At 50.0% G+C, this 23056-nt stretch overlaps 2 protein-coding genes across 8 annotated transcripts; one reads left to right on the plus strand and one right to left on the minus strand.

The window, feature by feature from the left end:
- The first annotated feature begins 1345 nt into the window (after positions 1-1345).
- Positions 1346-8735, plus strand: LOC135397559 (uncharacterized). 6 transcript variants are annotated; one of them, XM_064629153.1, is made up of 12 exons: positions 1346-1454; positions 1531-1665; positions 2272-2289; positions 2419-2439; positions 2519-2566; positions 2633-2722; positions 4162-4224; positions 4286-4426; positions 5928-5984; positions 6075-6125; positions 6234-6299; positions 8449-8735. In XM_064629153.1, exons 2-12 carry the CDS (start codon positions 1608-1610, stop codon positions 8601-8603), a joined length of 768 nt encoding a protein of 255 aa, XP_064485223.1. In that variant the 5' UTR covers positions 1346-1454; positions 1531-1607; the 3' UTR covers positions 8604-8735. The 6 variants fall into 6 exon arrangements, with proteins under 6 accessions (XP_064485223.1, XP_064485224.1, XP_064485222.1 ...); XM_064629154.1 differs by having other exon boundaries at positions 1552-1665; XM_064629152.1 differs by lacking the exon at positions 1346-1454 and having other exon boundaries at positions 1471-1665.
- Positions 8736-10310: 1575 nt separating this feature from the next.
- LOC135398815 (uncharacterized) lies at positions 10311-21636 on the minus strand. Of its 2 annotated transcripts, XM_064630309.1 has the most exons (4): positions 21403-21635; positions 20239-20263; positions 14442-17876; positions 10311-14042 (listed from the first exon to the last, which is right to left on the minus strand). In XM_064630309.1, the coding sequence occupies exons 1-4, from the start codon at positions 21439-21441 to the stop codon at positions 10405-10407; spliced, it is 7137 nt and encodes a 2378-aa protein (XP_064486379.1). In that variant the 5' UTR covers positions 21442-21635; the 3' UTR covers positions 10311-10404. The 2 variants fall into 2 exon arrangements, with proteins under 2 accessions (XP_064486379.1, XP_064486378.1); XM_064630308.1 differs by having other exon boundaries at positions 10311-17876; positions 21403-21636.
- Positions 21637-23056: the final 1420 nt, after the last annotated feature.

Genomic DNA, 23056 nt, shown 5'->3' on the forward strand with positions numbered 1-23056 from the left:
CGCAAAACAATACATAAAGAGTGAAAGAGAACAGAAAGAAAAGGAGACGCATGCCAGCACAAATGTGTGTTCCTATTATTACTAAAGTGAGTTTGTTTGTTAGACCTCGGGGCGCGCTACCACGAGCTTTTTTTGTGACGCAGAATAGTGTGCAGAGCAGGGTTGCGGAATGGGATCACGCATTCCATTCCAATGGGTTGCGGGCCTCGCACTAGTGAAGCCAAAATCTCCATTTTATTTTTTCTTGAAACCAAACCAAACCATCGCCCTTGACCGTGGGGCACCCAGACCATTCCATTCCAATTCCATTCCGCCTGCGAAAAAATGCCTAATTCCATTCCCATTCCATTCCACTCCCAGGATAGTTTCCGCCATTCCATTCCAATTCCATTCCGGGCTCTGATAAATCTGGAATGATTCCGGAATCATTCCAACCCCGCAGTGGCAACTCCGCAACCCTGATGCAGAGCATCGTCTAGGGACATGTTTTCTTCTTCTTCTATTCCTTTTTTTTTTTTTTTTCATGTAGCCCAGCCGTTTCGCTACCCCTTGCTGAATCTGTCACGACTCCTCAACCCACAGTTTGGGAAACACTGAACATGTTTCCTGTTTCAGGTCTATACATTGTCAATGAGACCGCCGGCACTTCAGCCATTTCATCTCGATCGTTATAACGACTTCGAGAGCGGGACCATCATGTGAATGGCCTGCTTTTCTTAGCAGTCGAGGGAAACCATTGTGGTGAGGTAGATCAGCACCGTCTGTCTATACGTGGATGCTGTAAAGAACCCGTATACGTGCTCGAGGAAATCGATAAAGGCAACAGCAGCGGGGCAGCACCCGGCCGCTGATTTTGCCACCATATTCAAAGAGTGCGCTGAACAAGGGACACACGTGGCTGTCTTCCTAGTGCTTGAAAACATTTGTACTTTCCGCTCATGGACGCAGGATTGTCGTAAGAATGCATGCTCGCGACAGTCACTGATGCTTTTTGCCATGTGCGTCAAGGAAACGCATTGAAGCTTTGAACATGTCCCCGGCGTTATGTCCCTGACCCGGCAGAACAGTACGAACCTTTCAACTGGCGTTGTATTTTCCAAGTGCACGAAAGTTCTCGCTGCATATGTGATTTTGCGAGAACCTAACGCCGTTTCGTTTACAGAAGGAACAGTGATTTCAGTGGTGGGGCCCCCCTTTTGGTGGGGGCACCGGGGCCTATACGCCCCGTCTGCCCCCTTAAATCCGGCACTGCTTCTGGGTTTATTCAGAACTGATGCCGGTCGCGGAAGGTGACTGGATCGGAGAATCATCGAGCAGAGCTCCTCGGTCGTGAAGGAGCCCACATTTGACGGAGAACCCACAGCTGCTCGTTTGTGAGCTGCTTGTTATTATCGCTCATGTTGATGGGCTTTGATTTCTCCCATATTGGAGAGCACGTTTATCGGGTGAACATTGTACGTTGATGGCTACATAGAGTCCACGTTTGTGCAAAGAGATACTTTTTGTGGTACGGCTTTTCTGTCATTGCAGGGGTCCTCGTTCTTTCTATAGGCTCCGCCTTAACTACTGCCAAGGAATGCAGCCGTAATTCTGCCGGCGCTGATTCGATGAAGGTGACTGTGTTCTTTGCACTTTCGTGCATAGCCGAGATACCGCTGGGATTAAGTAAGTGTAACCTTGCACCTAACTTCAGCTTTCGCAGGCGACGAGATATTTGTTATTGGAAATCTACGATGGGGGTAGAACTTTAATGTGGTTCTTGAAAAAAGTGGTTATTTTAAAAGCAGGATGTAACAGTTGCGACTACCATGTGGAGAGGGAAGTAATACTAGTCTTCTGACTGTGAGACTTAAATTTGAAGCAAGTATAAAAGACAGAAAAAGTCGGGACATACTATTTAGCTCGGTCTATCTGTCTGTCGAGATATGAATATAACGTTGAACGGACGTCAATAGGGAACATCATGGAGATAGAGCTCGTGCTATGCCAGTATTATAGTCTCATAGGGTTGACCTCGGCCTTCAGACGAGGCTGCGCCGTGGTAGTTAATTGTCTAGAAACTAGTTCCAACTATTTCTCACTTACTTGGAACTACAGCTGAAACAAGACATAAGAAGTTGAACTGCGTGTACTTACTTTAACTACTGCCCATTAACAGCGCTCGTATTATCTGCTATCTCACTCTGTTACTGTGATATTTCGCTACGTGTTTCTTCGTTGCCATTTTCATCATCTAACGGTCTCACTTTATCTCTTCTGCATTGAACACAGACGACATCATTCCAAAAGGTAAGGACGCCTTCGTCAATTAGTGCTCGTGGAAAGTATTTGTTTACAGTGAATTGTGCATGAAATGTAAGCAGTGGAAACATTCCTAGTCCTTTTCGCTTCACAATGATCGATACATTTTATTTCTAGATTATGACGATATCACCGATGGTACGTTGCTTTCTCGCAAATTTCTCACAGTTTCACGTTTACGAAATACCTCGTTACAATATCTTGTTATATTCCACAGCGGAAACTGTACGCGTACTCGCACACAGCGGATATAGGTCTCCTTTCGGTGAGTCACGCCCACTTTGTTGATGTCCAATAGTAAGGCAGCATTACGGCCGACGTCATATTTCAGTTTCCAGGGGCAGAGCTTTCCTGGACAAGTATCAGAAGATCTTGACCAACACAGATATCGCTAGAGAATCCGAAGAAAAGCTTTTAAAAAGTAAGTTGTATATAATTTTTTTTTAAATTTCCTGTTGGGGCCGCGAAGCAACTGCGGCTATATGAGCGGCGTATAGACGTGAGGGTTAGTTTGCGTCCTGGGCCGACTTCAGGAGGAACTAGCTGTGCTAACATTCGTCGGGAAAGTCTGCCGGAAAACCCAGGAAAAACCTCAGACAGCACAGCCGATGCCGGGATTCAAACCTGCGTCAATTCCCAGTCTCGGCGGTCGTTCTAACCACTACGCCACGCGAGCTGGTAAATCATAATGTCAGTGCTCTTGTTACCAAGAGGAATTGACCCGGAAATGCCACTTGTTCAATTCTGGGCTCACGCAATTAATGGTGAAGCTCTGTGGTCTCGTGTACTATTGGAAACATATAGGTATTGGGCGCACATTTTATCTAGCCGTCCTCCGCCATTACCGTGATTACAGTGATTTATCCACAACCCCCCCTACACCCCCCCCCCCAAATGTTCGGCGACACCCCGCTAACTTCTTTGCCTGTGTACCCCCTACAGGGGGTGCCCTCGTTATTTCAGCTTTACATGTGTCGGTGATGATATGTTAAGCTGTTATGACGTAACTGTAATAATGACTTCCCCTCCAATTTTGTGTAACGCCCCCCTGTGCTTGAGATTCTGGCTAAAACAGTACCCGCGAATCAGATGACGGCTGGGAAAGATGACCGTCGGTTGATTCAGCTAGGGTACCGTATAAAGCAACAAAAAAGCAGCTTACATGTTTGTTTTCATTTAAGAGATTGTTGCTTACAGGTAGCTCGCAACATAGCACACATGTGATACGTCGCGCTAAATGAAAAATAAGAGAAATATTTGCCGCCGTTAGTTTCGCCGCCGTGCCTGACGGTCCACGCGGAGCTGGTGTCTACTTCGGCTCAGTGTTGCCCGGAATTCTCAATTTTGATTTTTCATAAGACTATGAGCGAGATTGGAATGAAAATTTGGACGGTGGAGTCCTTATAGGGCTTGCGCTATTGAACAAACTCACTTTATGAGATTCCAGCTCAAATGCTTTCACTTCCCCGTGAAAGATTGAAATATGAACCGTAAATTGAAATATATACTACTGCGAAGCAGAATCGAAGTCCCCCCTGTCCCCCACTCCTTCCTACTGTCCTCTCTCCACCTGTCACCGTCTGCACGCCGCTTATAGCCGCAGTTGCTTGGCGGCGCTAACACCGAATAAAAAAAAAAAATCCACCATCGAACTTGCACCTCTTGATAGAATCGTCTTTATGAATGAAGAGGGTTTCGAGTAATACGAAGCGTAATTCCATTTCTCATTCAATATTGTTATTAGTCATTAAATGCATTTTCAAGCTGTGAGCTACGTTTCATTTTTTTTAAAGGCACGTCCGTCACGTAGATTTGATAATGACCGTAATTTTCCCTTCCTCCGTTGGTATTAATGTGCAGGTGAGGCGTGGAAGGACCTCCCTGGCATGGCAAGATTGCGAAGGCTACATATTGTACGCCAAAGTAAGTCGATATTTCACTCGATTCACTTTTCTTAACATTTTTTTCATTTTTCGTGTCTCAGATGCCAAAACGCGCTATTTGAAGTTCGGGAAATCATTCTGCCTGCATGTGAAGAAGCTAGCGCCTGCTTTGACCGCGAAAATGCTCAACATGACTGACAAGCAGCGGTCTCAGGCGACTGCCAATATTATAAAGCTCTTCGGTATGGTCTGTCTTCATTTATCTTCCAATTGAGGCGTGTGTATCCCTTCAATGCGCTTTCCTATATGTGCAGCGGGGTTTAATCTGATCTGATGGGTGTTGTCATACATCCGAAAACATGTTATTTCAAAACTGTACCTAAAGTAAAGTACAAAGTACTTGGCGTCAGTGTTACTTGAAGTACAGTACAAATGTATCGGGAAATGTACTCGTCAAGTACATTGCGACGTTTGTGTAGAGCCGCTTTTTACCGTTTGGTGGTGACGAAATTTGATCGAGCCACTATGTTTTGGTTGGCTAAATGTCAATGCAAGCATTTTTTGCAAGTGCTGGTTCCACGTCGAGATTTCCGAAGTGACCCGCTTCGAATCCGGCCGCCGGCTGTGCTGTTTGGGTGTTTTCCCCTGGGTTTTCCTGAGACGGTGAGAGGGGTCTTAAAGGGAGACGCCGGAACGATCTTTGAAAAAATTGTTGCACGACGCTTTTGGTACATATTGGCCCCCGAATACCGGCAATAGCATTGATTCCCTCTTAGGCGATGTATTATGCGGAAATAGCGGTTAATCTAAACCAAAACCACAGTCAGAGGAGGAGGAGGAATCCAGAATTTCCCTTTCCCAGAGCGCTCGCACGCGTGACGTCACCCGGTATGCAGAAACAGCAGAAGTACGTGTGTGCCGCGGCCTGTCATAGCGGTTTAGGAGCAGTGTTCCGTCGCGGGTCCGGGCCATTACGACCCTGTATGCTTTTCGTCTGACTCGGACGAGTGCGACGAAGTTTCTTCGGAGCCACAGCTGGACGTGTACAGCAACGTCCGTGTTGCACGGGTGCTCGCCGCGTATGATGAGTCTTCTTTCAGAGCCTCATCTACAATCTATATTTTTAGTTCTGGAAAAGTACAAAAAAAAAAGACTTAAAGTAACGTACAAGCATTCAGAAATGTACTTAAAGTTAGTACTTGTGTACTTGGTACTTCAAGTACTCCCCATAACTGGCAGCTCACAGTGTTTGTGGTGTCATTTAAGAGCTTGTTGCTCATAAATACCTCACCACATCATAGCACAAACGTGATATGTCGCTCTAAACATTTTTAATTTTGTTGTCAAGATTTCGATAAAATCGGTGGCGATGCCTGATGTGAAACAACCCTCATTTTAGCGGGCAACACTGGCTCCGTTTTTTATTTTTATTTTAGGCATCTTCAGCATCTTACGAGGTATTGCCTTAGCTGCTTGACAGCCAGGGCTTAGCAATGTGGACTTCCTGGCTGCTTGACAGCCAGGAAGTCCACATTGCTAAGCCCTTTTTGTGTGGTTTACATGCGTTGATAAGTGATAACAGGCATTTGAATATGACTGTAATTAATCATTTTTTCTTTCGTAATGTCTCGATCTCTTTTTGGGCTTTCATTCCTTGTACGTTTAGCTGTGACCTGACCATGTGTAATGAAAACGCTGTAACGATAACGTACCGACTACATTTAGTTATATATCCATTTCCAGAATCGGAACTATCCAAGTCTCGCGTCGGACGAGGTATACGTACTGTCAGTCACCGGGGTACGAGCTTGTCTGCACCGGACAACAAACTGTCACATTTTTGTTTGCCTATTTGTCTTATTTCCTTATTGGTGTCACTTTTACTTTCAGCTTCAGCTTCTTCTAAGTTACCCAAGGCCAAAAGCGGCGCGACAAAAAAAGGTACGGGAAGACGACCCCTTGTATGCAAGCACTGAGGTATCCCACAATGCTATCCAAGCCACAATCCAATCCAAGCCACCTTTTGAGTTCTAGTGCACGTGTTTTTAGGTACGGAATCTGGACGTGGCGATGCTCTCCCTCTCTCCTCATTCATAAGCGCTTCCAGGGAACTTGGTGAGTAAAAAAAAAAAAAAAAAAAAAAAAGCAGTCGGATTTAAAACCGCGCCGCAGATGATGCCGTTGTACCTCTCAAAACCGCAACGACTAAACGCGTTTTCGACGCCACACCAAGACTTCCCGCGCGAAGGGCCCGTACCATTATCGCCTCCGAGGGGAAATCGTGTTTCACAGAACGGGAAAAACCGGGAGATATCATCTGTGACACCTTTGCGTCGTCTGCTAGCACGGGGGAGAAATAATGCTACCAGAGGACGCACCAGGCGCTCGAGTATCACAGATGATCTCTCACGATTGGTGGTGTTGTGTGAAACACCGCTTCCCCTCGGAGGCGATAATGGTATGGGTCCTTCGCGCGCGACACCGCCGATAGGGGACCGCTCCGCCACTGACTGGAGATTCCAGACAAGTATGTCGCAAGCAGTACCTTTCCGTAGATCGACGCTATGCACAAATTCAGTTTCTGCGCTAAGTGCAAAGGTTGTAAATTGCGTGACTCCGTGATTAAAATTAAACGTCACTATAAGGTCATGGTGAAGGCTGGGCGCTGCTCGGTTCGAATCCTACGGGGGCTGTGCTGTCTGAGGCTTTCCTTTGGCTTTCCGGAATACTTTCCAAGCGTAATAGTTTCCCTTGAGGCCGGCTCAGGACGCATACTACACCCTCCCGCTCTTTTCTGCTGTTCTCTCCATAAGTCGACGCCCGTGTATCGCAAGTAGCCACAGTTGCTTCGTTGTGCTATCACGGAATTAAAAAAAAAAAAACATGGCCGATGCATCGGTGATTCCGACAGAAATGCGTTAGCATTAAAACTTGAAAACCCTTTGGGAACTCCCCCTTCACAACGCTACACAACCGTTCACACAACCGCACACAACGCTACCGCAGGGCAGCATTCGCAGCCAAACGAGCCTTTCGAGCTTACTCCGATTCAGCTTGGCGGCGCCGTCTAGCCTTCTTTCGCCGCCGCTCCTTCGCGCAGCTTTCATAACCCATGGCGCGCCTACGCAGACACGTCTGAACCTGTCGACCACCACAGCTGCACTGCGGAGTGCCGCCGACGCCGTGTCGCACTCTCCTTCCTTCTCCACTCACCGCGCCGTGCGGACAGACAGACCACGCCGCGATTCTTGCGTAGTGAAGACTATAAGACTATTCTCTAGAGAGCTGGCCTGAGATTTTCCCTCTCCCTCGCGCGGTCACCCACGCACTTAGTGTCATTCGTCTGCTGGCACACGACATCTTTTAGTGACACTCAGGAGAAAGTGCACTAACGATTTAGTGTGTTCCCCAAACTCATTTCACTTCTCTTCGGCTGACCAAGTGTGGCCTCGATGGCAGGCTTTGTTATAGAGGTAAAAATATTGAGAAATAGGGGGGCCCCAGGGCACCACAATATTTTTAAACGAGTATTTCCAACAGCGTGTCTATTTTATTTTAGTACAGTGTGACATTGTGCCGAAAAAAAACATGTCATTACTCTCGTTAACAGCCTGTGAGAACTTCGCGGTCTCTGTGGTCTCGGCGATCTGGCGGCGGCCATTTTTGTTGTGGCACATTTTTGAGGCCAATTTGGTTAATGTTTGGAAGAAAATTTGCAGGAGGTGTTTCCATATCGAAGAAAAATTAATATTCTGAGGGAGATATTGTGCCGCACACCTAAAAATTTTGCCGCCGTTTGTTATTATTATGCACCCACCTTACTCAAGCTGTATTGCAAGCACGTAGTGAAAGTGACATTCGCTTGGTTGGAGTGCGCTTCACGAAAACGACAGTAAATTAGCCCGTGTGACAGTGTATTACTTCACTGGGTAGTGAACGCGTCGGGGTGATTTTGATGTAGATTGCCGTGTAATGACGACTTTAATTGAATTTACACATGAACTTTATAATAATATAATAATAATATTCAACATAAGTTTACAATACAATAACGCCTACTGGTGCCAATTGACTTGTTTTTCATTGGCTATTTTCAGTAAAACACTTTTTTTTTAGCATTGAGATCTTAGTATTTACGAATCTCATTAACAAAAGGTTGAGCTGCAATAGAGATTTTCATTTATTAACGGGACAAGTTACTGCCTTCATGAAGGTAGTCCCCTTTTTGTAACAGTTTCTTGTCTTATTTATTTTCATGTTACAGAAAGCCTCCGTTCGTCTCTGCATGACTTTATAATATTTAAATGTGCTATTGAAAAGGACATCATGGACTTGATTGAAGAGTACATGAAAACGATTTATTTTGGAGACTACAGAAAACTATTCGCGATGGTCGAAAAACTGCTCCTGAACGGCTGAAGGACCATTCCGTGACGCAGAAAGGGCGGTGGACGAAGACCGATTCCATGGACGATACTTTTGCTACCTTGACAACCCACGAATGTTGAAAGGTAAAAAGGAGAATAAATGAGGGTAACACCCTCTTTCCTCTATATATGTCTTCGCTTTCTACCAGAAACAGATAGCTCTGAAGAGGACACCAGTGTCTACTAACTACTCAAGAACCGTAAGTTCCCAAGTTGTTCCCAAAGCAGAGATCCTCCTGCGGAGATTCTATTCAGAAACCCTTATCGGGTTTTGCAAATCGGGTTTATCGGGAGAATCTTCTTCATACCAAAATAATTTGTGGAGGAATAAAAATAATAAAGCGCTTATCCGACCAGAAGACACGGTAGGCGTTGTTCATGGGCAAAATAACACGATTTGCTCCTCTTCGTATACTTGCAACACGGTATAACAAACACGCTGGCAGCTGGATATGAACCTAGCATATTGCTCACGGGACGTTGTTCATCCAGTAAGCACCTTGTATCACTATGTTCTCGCCATGCGAAAGGCAGCGGAAGTTTGTTATCAGCACAGACAGGTTTACAGCTTGTTATCAGTCTCTAGTCGTCTCACGCTGATTGCATTTGCTTCGACTGTTTGTTGGCTACATCCCAAGCAGCAAAATGTACTGAAAGTCGAGTGCAATAGGGGTGGACGGGTGGGTGGAAGGCCTTGAACAGACTCGAGAAACTAAAGAACATTGATAAGACACATACCGTCCACCCCTATTGCACTCGACTTTCAGTACATTGTGCTGCTTGGGATGGGTCCTTTGAGCACAACTGTGAGCGGCTGGTGACTTATGGTGTGGGTGCGGAGAAGGTTGCGTCCTCCTGAAAGGTGAGGTTCTTTGGTCCGCTCTCGTGTTCAGTAGCGTCAATGTTGAATGACGTACAGAGCTTCACCGCGTAACACATTGTGCACCCAGAACCATTAAACCACCCGCTTTTCATTGATGGCTCACCCGTGTCCTTTGTCACGACCTGTCGATACTTGGGTATTACAATTGACCGTGGCCTGACGTGGTCCCACCATGTGGACCTGCTTGCTACCAAGGCAAACGCTTGGTAAATGTACTCAGGCGTATTGCTGGTGCATCCCGGGGTCCATCATGGTCTGACCTCTATCGTGTCCATCAGGCTCTGATGTTGGGAACATTGCGGTATAGCTTATACATTCTACATGCTCTCAGTCGAACCCATGAACAGGAACTACTCAACATCTAGGCACGTAGTCTCCGCGTCTGTTTGGGAGCCCTCAGGACAACGGAGACGTACTCTGTCTTGGCAGAAGCGCGAGAGCAGCCTGACGGGACGGGGATACCCTTCGCGCTTATGCACGCTACATTACACGGCACCTGCTCCACTGTATTTGTCGCGTTGATGAGGACTGCCCGGCGCCTGCTTTTGGCAGTACCATTGCCCGTCTGAAAGGGAGCATTCCCTCTCCCGCGTCAACGCCATCCTATGAGCCTCAGGACTCATGAGCTGCATGTGACATTGTTATAGTGTCTCTCTTCTTCTTGCTTTCTTTCCTTTCCCTTTCTTTCCTTATTTTTCTTCTTTTCCGTTTTTTTTTTTTGTGGAATAGCAAGCCTGCTCTTTCTCTGGCATTTCATTGTTTTAACGTATTCTATCACAAATTCCTATCACTGGAAAGCATCGACAGCTCAGTAACTTGTGCATGAGCATAAACATATGTCTTTATTTTCTACCACAGTGCAATTGTCAAACTAGTTACCACATACAATTCTACAGTATCTGTGGCTTCCTTAACCCTTCCTTTGGACTTGACTCTGTTGTACAACTGATGTCTTGACGGCTCCTTTGAGAGCTCCTTTGGCTTGACTGACTTGCTGCGATTGCTGTTGAATGACTGCGGCTTTGATTGCAGCTTTGACTGCCCCTTTTCCTTGACTAACTTGCTGAGATTGCTGTTGAACAGCTGCAGTTTTGAGGGCAACCTTAAGAGCTCCTTTGGCTGCTTGAGTCTGCTGGGATTGCTGTTGGACCGCCGCTGCCTTGACAGCTCCCTTGAGAGCTCCTTTCGCTGCTTGAGACTGCTGAAATTGCTGCTGTACTGCCGCTGCTTTGACAGCTCCCTTGAGGGACCCTTTTGCTGCTTGAGACTGCTGAAATTGCTGCTGGACTGCTGCTGCCTTGACAGCACCTTTGAGAGCTCCTTTCGCTGCCTGAGTTTGCTGGGATTGCTGTTGGACGGCCGCTGCCTTGACAGATCCCTTGAGAGCTCCTTTTGCTGCTTGAGACTGTTGAAATTGCTGTTGAACTGCTGCTGCCTTGACTGCACCTTTGAGAGCCCCTTTTGCTGCTTGAGCTTGCTGGGATTGCTGTTGGACGGCCGCTGCCTTGACAGATCCCTTGAGAGCTCCTTTTGCTGCTTGAGACTGTTGAAATTGCTGTTGAACTGCTGCTGCCTTGACTGCACCTTTGAGAGCCCCTTTTGGTGCTTGAGCTTGCTGGGATTGCTGTTGGACGGCCGCTGCCGTGACAGATCCCTTGAGTGTTCCTTTTGCAGCTTGGGACTGTTGAAATTGCAGCTGGACTGCTGCTACCTTAACAGCGCCCTTTAATGCACCTTTCGCTGCTTGTGTTTGCTGGGACTGCTGCTGGACTAAGGCCGCCTTCACAGCACCCTTCAGGGCTCCTTTGGCTTGTGTCTGTTGAGCTACCTGTTGGACCGCTGCAGCTTTCACAGCCCCTTTGAGGGCTCCTTTGGCCTGGGTCTGCTGGGCAGCCTGTTGAACTACTGCTGCCTTCACAGCACCTTTTAATGCACCTTTCGCTGCTTGTGTTTGCTGGGACTGCTGCTGGACTAACGCCGCCTTAACAGCACCCTTCAGGGCTCCTTTGGCCTGTGTCTGTTGAGCTACTTGTTGAACCGCTGCAGCTTTCACAGCCCCTTTGAGGGCTCCTTTGACCTGGGCCTGTTGGGCAACCTGTTGAACTGCAGCTGCCTTGACAGCGCCTTTTAATGCACCTTTCGCTGCTTGTGTTTGCTGGGACTGCTGCTGAACTAGTGCCGCCTTAACAGCACCCTTCAGGGCTCCTTTGGCTTGTGTCTGCTGAGCTATTTGTTGAACCGCTGCAGCTTTCACGGCCCCTTTTAAGGCTCCTTTGGCCTGGGTCTGCTGGGCAGCCTGTTGAACTACTGCTGCCTTGACAGCGCCTTTTAATGCACCTTTCGCTGCTTGTGTTTGCTGGGACTGCTGCTGGACTAACGCCGCCTTAACTGCACCCTTCAGGGCTCCTTTGGCTTGTGTCTGTTGAGCTACTTGTTGAACCGCTGCAGCTTTCACAGCCCCTTTGAGGGCTCCTTTGACCTGGGCCTGTTGGGCAACCTGTTGAACTGCTGCTGCCTTGACAGCGCCTTTTAATGCACCTTTCGCTGCTTGTGTTTGCTGGGACTGCTGCTGCACTAGTGCCGCCTTAACGGCACCCTTCAGGGCTCCTTTGGCTTGTGTCTGTTGAGCTACTTGTTGAACCGCTGCAGCTTTCACGGCCCCTTTTAGGGCTCCTTTGGCCTGGGTCTGCTGCGCAACCTGTTGAACTGCTGCTGCCTTGACAGCGCCTTTTAATGCACCTTTCGCTGCTTGTGTCTGCTGGGACTGCTGCTGAACTAGTGCCGCCTTAACAGCACCCTTCAGGGCTCCTTTGGCTTGTGTCTGCTGAGCTATTTGTTGAACCGCTGCAGCTTTCACGGCCCCTTTTAAGGCTCCTTTGGCCTGGGTCTGCTGGGCAACCTGTTGAACTGCTGCTGCCTTGACAGCGCCTTTTAATGCACCTTTCGCTGCTTGTGTCTGCTGGGACTGCTGCTGAACTAGTGCCGCCTTAACAGCACCCTTCAGGGCTCCTTTGGCTTGTGTCTGCTGAGCTATTTGTTGAACCGCTGCAGCTTTCACGGCCCCTTTTAAGGCTCCTTTGGCCTGGGTCTGCTGGGCAACCTGTTGAACTGCTGCTGCCTTGACAGCGCCTTTTAGCGCACCTTTCGCTGCTTGTGTCTGCTGGGACTGCTGCTGAACTAGTGTCGCCTTAACAGCGCCCTTGAGAGCTCCTTTGGCTTGTGTCTGCTGAGCTATTTGTTGAACCGCTGCAGCTTTCACGGCCCCTTTTAAGGCTCCTTTGGCCTGGGTCTGCTGGGCAACCTGTTGAACTGCTGCTGCCTTGACAGCGCCTTTTAGCGCACCTTTCGCTGCTTGTGTCTGCTGGGACTGCTGCTGAACTAGTGCCGCCTTAACAGCGCCCTTGAGAGCTCCTTTGGCTTGTGTCTGCTGAGCTATTTGTTGAACCGCTGCAGCTTTCACGGCCCCTTTTAAGGCTCCTTTGGCCTGGGTCTGCTGGGCAACCTGTTGAACTGCTGCTGCCTTGACAGCGCCTTTTAGCGCACCTTTCGCTGCTTGTGTCTGCTGGGACTGCTGCTGAACTAGTGCCGCCTTAACAGCGCCCTTGAGAGCTCCTTTGGCCTGTGTCTGCTGAGCTATTTGTTGAACCGCTGCAGCTTTCACGGCCCCTTTTAAGGCTCCTTTGGCCTGGGTCTGCTGGGCAACCTGTTGAACTGCTGCTGCCTTGACAGCGCCTTTTAATGCACCTTTCGCTGCTTGTGTCTGCTGGGACTGCTGCTGAACTAGTGCCGCCTTAACAGCGCCCTTGAGAGCTCCTTTGGCTTGTGTCTGCTGAGCTATTTGTTGAACCGCTGCAGCTTTCACGGCCCCTTTTAAGGCTCCTTTGGCCTGGGTCTGCTGGGCAACCTGTTGAACTGCTGCTGCCTTGACAGCGCCTTTTAGCGCACCTTTCGCTGCTTGTGTCTGCTGGGACTGCTGCTGAACTAGTGCCGCCTTAACAGCGCCCTTGAGAGCTCCTTTGGCTTGTGTCTGCTGAGCTATTTGTTGAACCGCTGCAGCTTTCACGGCCCCTTTTAAGGCTCCTTTGGCCTGGGTCTGCTGGGCAACCTGTTGAACTGCTGCTGCCTTGACAGCGCCTTTTAGCGCTCCTTTCGCTGCTTGTGTCTGCTGGGACTGCTGCTGAACTAGTGCCGCCTTAACAGCGCCCTTGAGAGCTCCTTTGGCTTGTGTCTGCTGAGCTATTTGTTGAACCGCTGCAGCTTTCACGGCCCCTTTTAGGGCTCCTTTGGCTTGGGTCTGCTGGGCAACCTGTTGAACTGTTGCTGCCTTGACAGCGCCTTTTAGCGCACCTTTCGCTGCTTGTGTCTGCTGGGACTGCTGCTGAACTAGTGCCGCCTTAACAGCGCCCTTGAGAGCTCCTTTGGCTTGTGTCTGCTGAGCTATTTGTTGAACCGCTGCAGCTTTCACGGCCCCTTTTAGGGCTCCTTTGGCCTGGGTCTGCTGGGCAAACTGTTGAACTGCTGCTGCCTTGACAGCGCCTTTTAGCGCACCTTTCGCTGCTTGTGTCTGCTGGGACTGCTGCACTAGTGCCGCCTTAACAGCGCCCTTGAGAGCTCCTTTGGCTTGTGTCTGCTGAGCTATTTGTTGAACCGCTGCAGCTTTCACGGCCCCTTTTAGGGCTCCTTTGGCCTGGGTCTGCTGGGCAACCTGTTGAACTGCTGCTGCCTTGACAGCGCCTTTTAATGCACCTTTCGCTGCTTGTGTCTGCTGGGACTGCTGCTGAACTAGTGCCGCCTTAACAGCACCCTTCAGGGCTCCTTTGGCTTGTGTCTGCTGAGCTACTTGTTGAACCACTGCAGCTTTCACGGCCCCTTTTAGGGCTCCTTTGGCCTGGGTCTGCTGGGCAACCTGTTGAACTGCTGCTGCCTTGACAGCGCCTTTTAATGCACCTTTCGCTGCTTGTGTCTGCTGGGACTGCTGCTGAACTAGTGCCGCCTTAACAGCACCCTTGAGGGCTCCTTTGGCTTGAGTCTGCTGAGCTACTTGTTGAACCGCTGCAGCTTTCACGGCCCCTTTTAGGGCTCCTTTGGCCTGGGTCTGCTGGGCAACCTGTTGAACTGCTGCTGCCTTGACAGCGCCTTTTAATGCACCTTTCGCTGCTTGTGTCTGCTGGGACTGCTGCTGAACTAGTGCCGCCTTAACAGCACCCTTGAGGGCTCCTTTGGCTTGAGTCTGCTGAGCTACTTGTTGAACCGCTGCAGCTTTCACGGCCCCTTTTAGGGCTCCTTTGGCCTGGGTCTGCTGGGCAACCTGTTGAACTGCTGCTGCCTTGACAGCGCCTTTTAATGCACCTTTCGCTGCTTGTGTCTGCTGGGACTGCTGCTGAACTAGTGCCGCCTTAACAGCACCCTTGAGGGCTCCTTTGGCTTGAGTCTGCTGAGCTACTTGTTGAACCGCTGCAGCTTTCACGGCCCCTTTTAGGGCTCCTTTGGCCTGGGTCTGCTGGGCAACCAGTTGAACTGCTGCTGCCTTGACAGCGCCTTTTAATGCACCTTTCGCTGCTTGTGTCTGCTGGGACTGCTGCTGAACTAGTGCCGCCTTAACAGCACCCTTGAGGGCTCCTTTGGCTTGAGTCTGCTGAGCTACTTGTTGAACCGCTGCAGCTTTCACGGCCCCTTTTAGGGCTCCTTTGGCCTGGGTCTGCTGGGCAACCTGTTGAACTGCTGCTGCCTTGACAGCGCCTTTTAATGCACCTTTCGCTGCTTGTGTCTGCTGGGACTGCTGCTGAACTAGTGCCGCCTTAACAGCACCCTTGAGGGCTCCTTTGGCTTGAGTCTGCTGAGCTACTTGTTGAACCGCTGCAGCTTTCACGGCCCCTTTTAGGGCTCCTTTGGCCTGGGTCTGCTGGGCAACCTGTTGAACTGCTGCTGCCTTGACAGCGCCTTTTAATGCACCTTTCGCTGCTTGTGTCTGCTGGGACTGCTGCTGAACTAGTGCCGCCTTAACAGCACCCTTGAGGGCTCCTTTGGCTTGAGTCTGCTGAGCTACTTGTTGAACCGCTGCAGCTTTCACGGCCCCTTTTAGGGCTCCTTTGGCCTGGGTCTGCTGGGCAACCTGTTGAACTGCTGCTGCCTTGACAGCGCCTTTTAGCGCACCTTTCGCTGCTTGTGTCTGCTGGGACTGCTGCTGAACTAGTGCCGCCTTAACAGCACCCTTGAGGGCTCCTTTGGCTTGTGTCTGCTGAGCTACTTGTTGAACCGCTGCAGCTTTCACGGCCCCTTTTAGGGCTCCTTTGGCCTGGGTCTGCTGGGCAACCTGTTGAACTGCTGCTGCCTTGACAGCGCCTTTTAATGCACCTTTCGCTGCTTGTGTTTGCTGGGACTGCTGCTGAACTAGTGCCGCCTTAACAGCACCCTTGAGGGCTCCTTTGGCTTGAGTCTGCTGAGCTACTTGTTGAACCGCTGCAGCTTTCACGGCCCCTTTTAGGGCTCCTTTGGCCTGGGTCTGCTGGGCAACCTGTTGAACTGCTGCTGCCTTGACAGCGCCTTTTAATGCACCTTTCGCTGCTTGTGTCTGCTGGGACTGCTGCTGAACTAGTGCCGCCTTAACAGCACCCTTGAGGGCTCCTTTGGCTTGAGTCTGCTGAGCTACTTGTTGAACCGCTGCAGCTTTCACGGCCCCTTTTAGGGCTCCTTTGGCCTGGGTCTGCTGGGCAACCTGTTGAACTGCTGCTGCCTTGACAGCGCCTTTTAATGCACCTTTCGCTGCTTGTGTCTGCTGGGACTGCTGCTGAACTAGTGCCGCCTTAACAGCACCCTTGAGGGCTCCTTTGGCTTGTGTCTGCTGAGCTACTTGTTGAACCGCTGCAGCTTTCACGGCCCCTTTTAGGGCTCCTTTGGCCTGGGTCTGCTGGGCAACCTGTTGAACTGCTGCTGCCTTGACAGCGCCTTTTAATGCACCTTTCGCTGCTTGTGTCTGCTGGGACTGCTGCTGAACTAGTGCCGCCTTAACAGCACCCTTGAGGGCTCCTTTGGCTTGAGTCTGCTGAGCTACTTGTTGAACCGCTGCAGCTTTCACGGCCCCTTTTAGGGCTCCTTTGGCCTGGGTCTGCTGGGCAACCTGTTGAACTGCTGCTGCCTTGACAGCGCCTTTTAATGCACCTTTCGCTGCTTGTGTCTGCTGGGACTGCTGCTGAACTAGTGCCGCCTTAACAGCACCCTTGAGGGCTCCTTTGGCTTGTGTCTGCTGAGCTACTTGTTGAACCGCTGCAGCTTTCACGGCCCCTTTTAGGGCTCCTTTGGCCTGGGTCTGCTGGGCAACCTGTTGAACTGCTGCTGCCTTGACAGCGCCTTTTAATGCACCTTTCGCTGCTTGTGTTTGCTGGGACTGCTGCTGAACTAGTGCCGCCTTAACAGCACCCTTGAGGGCTCCTTTGGCTTGAGTCTGCTGAGCTACTTGTTGAACCGCTGCAGCTTTCACGGCCCCTTTTAGGGCTCCTTTGGCCTGGGTCTGCTGGGCAACCTGTTGAACTGCTGCTGCCTTGACAGCGCCTTTTAATGCACCTTTCGCTGCTTGTGTCTGCTGGGACTGCTGCTGAACTAGTGCCGCCTTAACAGCACCCTTGAGGGCTCCTTTGGCTTGAGTCTGCTGAGCTACTTGTTGAACCGCTGCAGCTTTCACGGCCCCTTTTAGGGCTCCTTTGGCCTGGGTCTGCTGGGCAACCTGTTGAACTGCTGCTGCCTTGACAGCGCCTTTTAATGCACCTTTCGCTGCTTGTGTCTGCTGGGACTGCTGCTGAACTAGTGCCGCCTTAACAGCACCCTTGAGGGCTCCTTTGGCTTGTGTCTGCTGAGCTACTTGTTGAACCGCTGCAGCTTTCACGGCCCCTTTTAGGGCTCCTTTGGCCTGGGTCTGCTGGGCAACCTGTTGAACTGCTGCTGCCTTGACAGCGCCTTTTAATGCACCTTTCGCTGCTTGTGTTTGCTGGGACTGCTGCTGGACTAAGACTGCCTTAACAGCACCCTTGAGGGCTCCTTTGGCTTGTGTCTGTTGAGCTACCTGTTGAACCGCTGCAGCTTTCACAGCCCCTTTGAGGGCTCCTTTAGCCTGGGTCTGTTGGGCAACCTGTTGAACTGCTGCTGCCTTGACAGCGCCTTTTAATGCACCTTTCGCTGCTTGTGTCTGCTGGGACTGCTGCTGAACTAGTGCCGCCTTAACAGCACCCTTCAGACCTCCTTTAGTTTGAGACTGTTGCTGGACGACAGCTTTTGAGCCTCCTTTAATACCTTCTCTCTCAAGTCCAGCTTTGACTAACTGGGCCTGATGAAGGGCGCCTTTAATGCCGCCTTTTGTCCCTCCCCAGTTCTGCTCCAAGCCGTGGACATCTGTAAATTAAAGCACAGTAATCATAGTGCCAAAGAGGAATTAGTACTATGTATTTGTTGGCCTACGATGTATTTGTTGACGACGTCACGTCAATTGTACTGGTGTGTGTACCATTTCACGAAATGCAGTGATGTAACACATTTTTGTACTTAGGCGAACCAGATAAAGGTAACAGGCGTATTTTGATTACCGTTTCCATTTTCGTGACGAAAATATTTGCGTTACCTTCCCTGGTAATGAAACTGCTTTTGCAGTTTCATTACACTAAGAGGAGAACACTCAAACTAAAAAAACAACAACACTAACGGCTTCCATTTGCGTGACACCCGTTTCAGATGTGTCAGCACCTCGATCCTTTGGCTTAACGGGTGCAGTACCTACCTGGACAAAGGTTTACGGAACACGCGAGCGGCTGGTGGGCGATTTCACTTCTTCGGAGGGGTGGAAGGGTGCCCATTTAGCGACATGCACCGCAGTAGCCCCAGATGGCTTGGATGTGCCCGCAAATGGAAGCTGCCGCGGTGCGTCGCTAAAAGCACAGTCTTCGACCCCTCTGAACCAGTGAACTCATCCATACTAAAAATCCTGAGACTGGGGGTCACAGAAGACAACACAACACGAATCTCAATCAGGGTTTGGAGTATATGGGTGTCCGTCACCACCAGCATCTTGTCATAGCGGTTCCGTCAGTGAACTTTTACCGCATTTTGGCTGCCGCTTGAGCGTTGCACCGTAGGAAAATACGCTGCTGTCGTCTTCCGTAAGCTTTTGTCCAGACCTATATACATAAGGCGTACACATCGCACAACTAATATCGCTTCCGTATAATCGTACATCTTGTAGGATTTCAAATCAAATACGTAGAAACTGTTCTGCGTTCTTTATAATGTCCCGCTAAAATTCTGACTCCGGCAACTTCGCGTTGGCGCATCCAGACCTTGTGTAGGGTCACAACACCAGATGGACACTATAGCAAAAAAGTATTGTCATGCGAAGGTGTCAAAAGTCACAGGCAAGCATGCTGTCGTGAAGTATGTTGCGGGCTGTCGTGGAGTCATTTACATTTGTGCGCATCAGAGTAACACGTGCTGTACGACAGTGACATATCGAAGATCATTTACCACTTTACGTAGCACACCGAATAGAGTCCTCATAAAAAAAAAGGGGGGGGGGAAATGGCGCTCATCTCGTCGCATAGCAGAAGTAGCCATTAGCCGAACCCATTCCCAGCTGTCCATTTTCGTTCCCGTTTCTGCTTGCGGCGGTGTAGGAACATGTCATCGTCACAAGCTCCGGTCTCATTTAATATGCTGTATCAGAGATACGCAGTTTTTCGTTAATATGCAGTTCGTAAATGCTTTCTGAATTTATCGCTGTGAGCCCATTGTAGCGCAGCCCAATGGGCCGGAAAGGGAGCACCTTTCCTACGTCTTCGATGGGTGCGTTAAGTAGGCGGCCCGGAGCGCAACTGTTTCACACTCCACTCAGTTAACGCGACACAGGCGCCACTCGCGCACCCGAGAGTGTCAGACGACTCCGGCCGCTTTTCGCGCTCCTGTTTCAAATGGGTGCACGGAAGCAGACGACACGCGCCCGGGTGCTTGAGATCTTCCGTGACGTACTTCCTGTGTAGCGCTGGCAGGACGGCCTTCGAAGTGTGTGGGCTTGGATTGTTACCCAATGCTCCGATTGCAGTAACCTGTAATATTTCTTTATAACTGTTGTCATGCCCTTTTATTAGTGGACAACTTCGGCACGGACATCGGCGGTTATTCGCGGGAAATGCGGTGCTTCAACGCAGACATCTTCACGCCATGCAGCCATCTTTACAGTAAACGCCTCCTATGGTGTCTGTTACAATTTCCCATCTTTTCTATTTCATTCGCTGTTACGAGGAAAAGTCTTCACAACCGCCGTCGTCTCTTCCAACGTCGCTAAAGGTTCAAACTAAGCCAACGTGTTCTCCGTCTGTGCACTGCATGAGCAGATAACAGGACATGATGACAACAGGAAGCGTCATCAGCGAGCGAGCAGTGTACCGCTCCAAAGTTGCTTTTCGCCGTTCAGTGACCGCTCCGGGTGTCTCATACTCCCGATTTAGGTGCGCCAAGAGGGGGGCGCCTACTTAACGCACCCATGGTCACGCAACTGAATCGGACGGTGATTCGTTCCTGCTTTGTGGAAAATCTGTTCGATGACAAGGAAACGGTGGATTGTATGCAACACTGACAGGGGACGGCACGACGACCAAGGCGGAGTACGAAAGGGAGTCCGTTGCCCAAGAACACTTCGAAGACGTATTGGGAAGTCTGGGTGAGCTTACGATTCTTTCTACGGTGATTGCCCAAAACGTTGTCTTACCTGCAAATGGCCCTTGCTGCACGCCCTAAAATAAAGGAAGAAAGAAGGCATAAATATTTTTATATTGCAGCAAGAGTTATCAATGATAGTCACCTACCGGTACGACTAGCTTGTGTATAAATGTATAATGATGTATTTCGAAGTAACTAGCAGTCTTGGTGTAGTAGCTAAGAATTGCAGTTGCATTCTGCGTTGGTTGACCTGGACAATCTCTTTGTGTCGGCTCTATGAAGGACTACTTCTGCTTGAATGCAACGCGCACGTGCATACGCATGTTAAAAAGTGCTAAAATAGCTGCGAACAGCGCGTAGACACTTTCACGAGGGGGAGGAGGGGAGACAGGGGGGTTAGCGCGCGTCCTGGACCGATTTCAGGGACCTCCTTTTACGACGACGTGTCTCTACAATTTGCGCCACACTATACCAATTCGCTGGCGTTCTCGGCCGGGTTCGAGCCCGTGACCTTGAGATCAGTTTCCAACATGGCGCTGATCCACCGTGCCCGGTCGGTGCAAACCGCCGCAGTACCGTGGAGTACCCGTAGCAACAAAACTTTGACGTCTGCAGTACGACCTAGCCCGTAGACGCTCGAATCCACAACGTTGCCCCCCCCTCCCCCCCCCTAAGATGAGTAGTGGTTGCTCATGCACTCTACTATGAGTGGAGTTCGTTTCTATTTATCTGCTATGATCGCTGGTTAAGACTATGTCCAAAAGTCATCCGACGTTTCTACATACCTTGCCCCCTAGCGATCAAATTCGTCAATACTTGACCGAGAACTGTGCAGCCAGTACCGACCTCGGTGGGGTAACGTCCGCAAACTGATGGCAAAAGGACGTGTCTGAAACCGGTCGAGGACGCCAACAATTTGGTCGAAGTTGCTTAGGCAAGGCGTCTTCCGTGGAGGGACGTTAAATATGGCGTGCCTTGTGCTGAAATTTCTGATTTCAGCGCGATTTTTGAGATCTGATCAGATGAGACCAGAGATCTGAATTTCTGGTTGGCGTCATCAAAGTCGTTTCGCGACTTGTGAAGTCGGCCCAGGACGCAGTTGCCCGCCTGAGCGTGGCCGACTACGGCAAGCAGTTCCATCACCACCAACACCTAAAGCACCGAATTCTCATATGACGAATATCACGAATGAAGCCATGTCGATAGCACTTACCGCGAGCAGAACGGACGCCAATATCAGCGATATCCACATGTTGTCTTCGCAAAACGGCGCCGAGGACTGCAACCCCCACGTTCTTTCGGCCCGGTGTTATGCAGGAGCCACAGGCGTGGCGCTCTTCAAGACTGACGTCCTTTCTGTTGTCTTTGGTCCACTTCGTCCGACTGTCGTAAAACGGTCAGCATAAGAGGGCCAGGTGTATAGATTTCACGTTCGCCAGCTGGGCTCGCTGAGCTTTCGGTCTCGGAGCATCTGATCATTCAGATAAATGACGTACGATTGCTCGTTATGTTGCCATGAATCGTTGTTTATTTTTGGGCGGGCCTTTACGCGTGTTCAAAGAAAACACATGCCGGAGAATGGGATGAACGAAGATGCGTGTTCTCGTCCTGAAGCCTCTTGAGACATAGAGAGGAGCCGTGTATTTAAGCGCTCGTGGATAGACAATGGAAGCAGCAGCTTTGCGTTTAAGAGGGTGGGGAGATCTGTGTATTTTGGCAGGAAAAGTCAGCCAGAAAGGATACGGCTTGCCATTCCTTAGTAAATAGTTTCTTAGTGGGTAATCAAGTTCCTGGGGTAGTCAGAGTCAAGCGATGTGGAGTCACAGGTCTTCCACCGTCCCACCCACCATGTCACGGGCTGCTGAGGAGACCGATATCCAGCAGGAAGTGGAGAAGCGCTGCGGTTGTACCACCGCTACGTGTGCCAAGTGACGTTTCAAGAGAGATGTTCGAGTATCCGAGGCTCATCAGGCGAGACTTGAGCGTGTCGCGGAAGGTCGTGAAACGGCGACAGTCAAGAAGAAGGTGTCGAATGTCCCTCCTCAGAGGTAGAACATATCGGGGGGTGGCTTGCAGGTCCATTTTGAACAGCAGCGACAGAGCAATAGGGTCTATACACTGAAAGTTGCATCTGATGGGTATAGCGGATCTGACCCTCATTGATGGTAGCTCCAAGGTTTCGTTTAAAATTCCGTTTTAGAACCGCGAGGCAACTGTGGCTAAGAGTGGTCAAGGACAAGGGCAGTCGGACAGGACAAGGACAGTGGACAAGGACAGTCGGAAGGAGTAGGAAACAGGGAGTTAGGGAGCGTCCTGGGTAGACTCCAAGGTGGACTGAGCCGACAATCTGTCGCGAGAAGTATTCTGGAAAGCATTATAGCGAAACGTGTGACAACAGATGACAGCAGTTCATTTGTGGTGCCAACACTTAATAAAAAGACAACAAACTGACTAAAGACTACCGTCGTGCATCTGTCATCAACAGCCTATAGCGGCCAACAACGGGAACGCCTCTGTAGCACGTGGGGAACAAACAGACAAAACAAAAAGAACGCGTGTGATTGGCTTCTTATGGGAGCTTCGCGTTGCTCAATTAACAACAACAACTACATGAATGACGATGAGATGAAGTCGTTCTAGGCGCTGCCACTTGGTGGGAGAGGGGTCAATGAAGGAAAGGGTGTAGTTCGTGCGGCTTAATATGAGGGCTTTGTATAGTGAAAGCATAGACCGAGGATGATTGCCCCAAGACTTGCCACAGAGAAGTTTTAGAACATTGAGGAGCGGCTGACAGCTGCGTACCATGAGGTCTACTGCTGCTGCTGGTCGCCTTTCTAAAGGAAACGCGACTTATATCACGCCTATAG

Source organism: Ornithodoros turicata, chromosome 6, assembly GCF_037126465.1.
Source record: "Ornithodoros turicata isolate Travis chromosome 6, ASM3712646v1, whole genome shotgun sequence".
Lineage (NCBI taxonomy): Eukaryota > Metazoa > Arthropoda > Arachnida > Ixodida > Argasidae > Ornithodoros > Ornithodoros turicata.

Coding starts and splice junctions, on each gene's coding strand:
- LOC135398815 (XM_064630308.1), bottom strand. CDS start 21,441: ATGTGGATATCGCTGATATTGGCGTCCGTTCTGCTCGCG. Junction 20,264..21,402: donor TGGCGTCCGTTCTGCTCGCG/GTAAGTGCTATC, acceptor CCTTTATTTTAG/GGCGTGCAGCAAGGGCCATT. Junction 17,877..20,238: donor GCAGCAAGGGCCATTTGCAG/GTAAGACAACGT, acceptor TTTAATTTACAG/ATGTCCACGGCTTGGAGCAG.
- LOC135397559 (XM_064629153.1), top strand. CDS start 1,608: ATGAAGGTGACTGTGTTCTTTGCACTTTCGTGCATAGCCGAGATACCG. Junction 2,440..2,518: donor TTATGACGATATCACCGATG/GTACGTTGCTTT, acceptor TATATTCCACAG/CGGAAACTGTACGCGTACTC. Junction 5,985..6,074: donor ACGTACTGTCAGTCACCGGG/GTACGAGCTTGT, acceptor TTTTACTTTCAG/CTTCAGCTTCTTCTAAGTTA.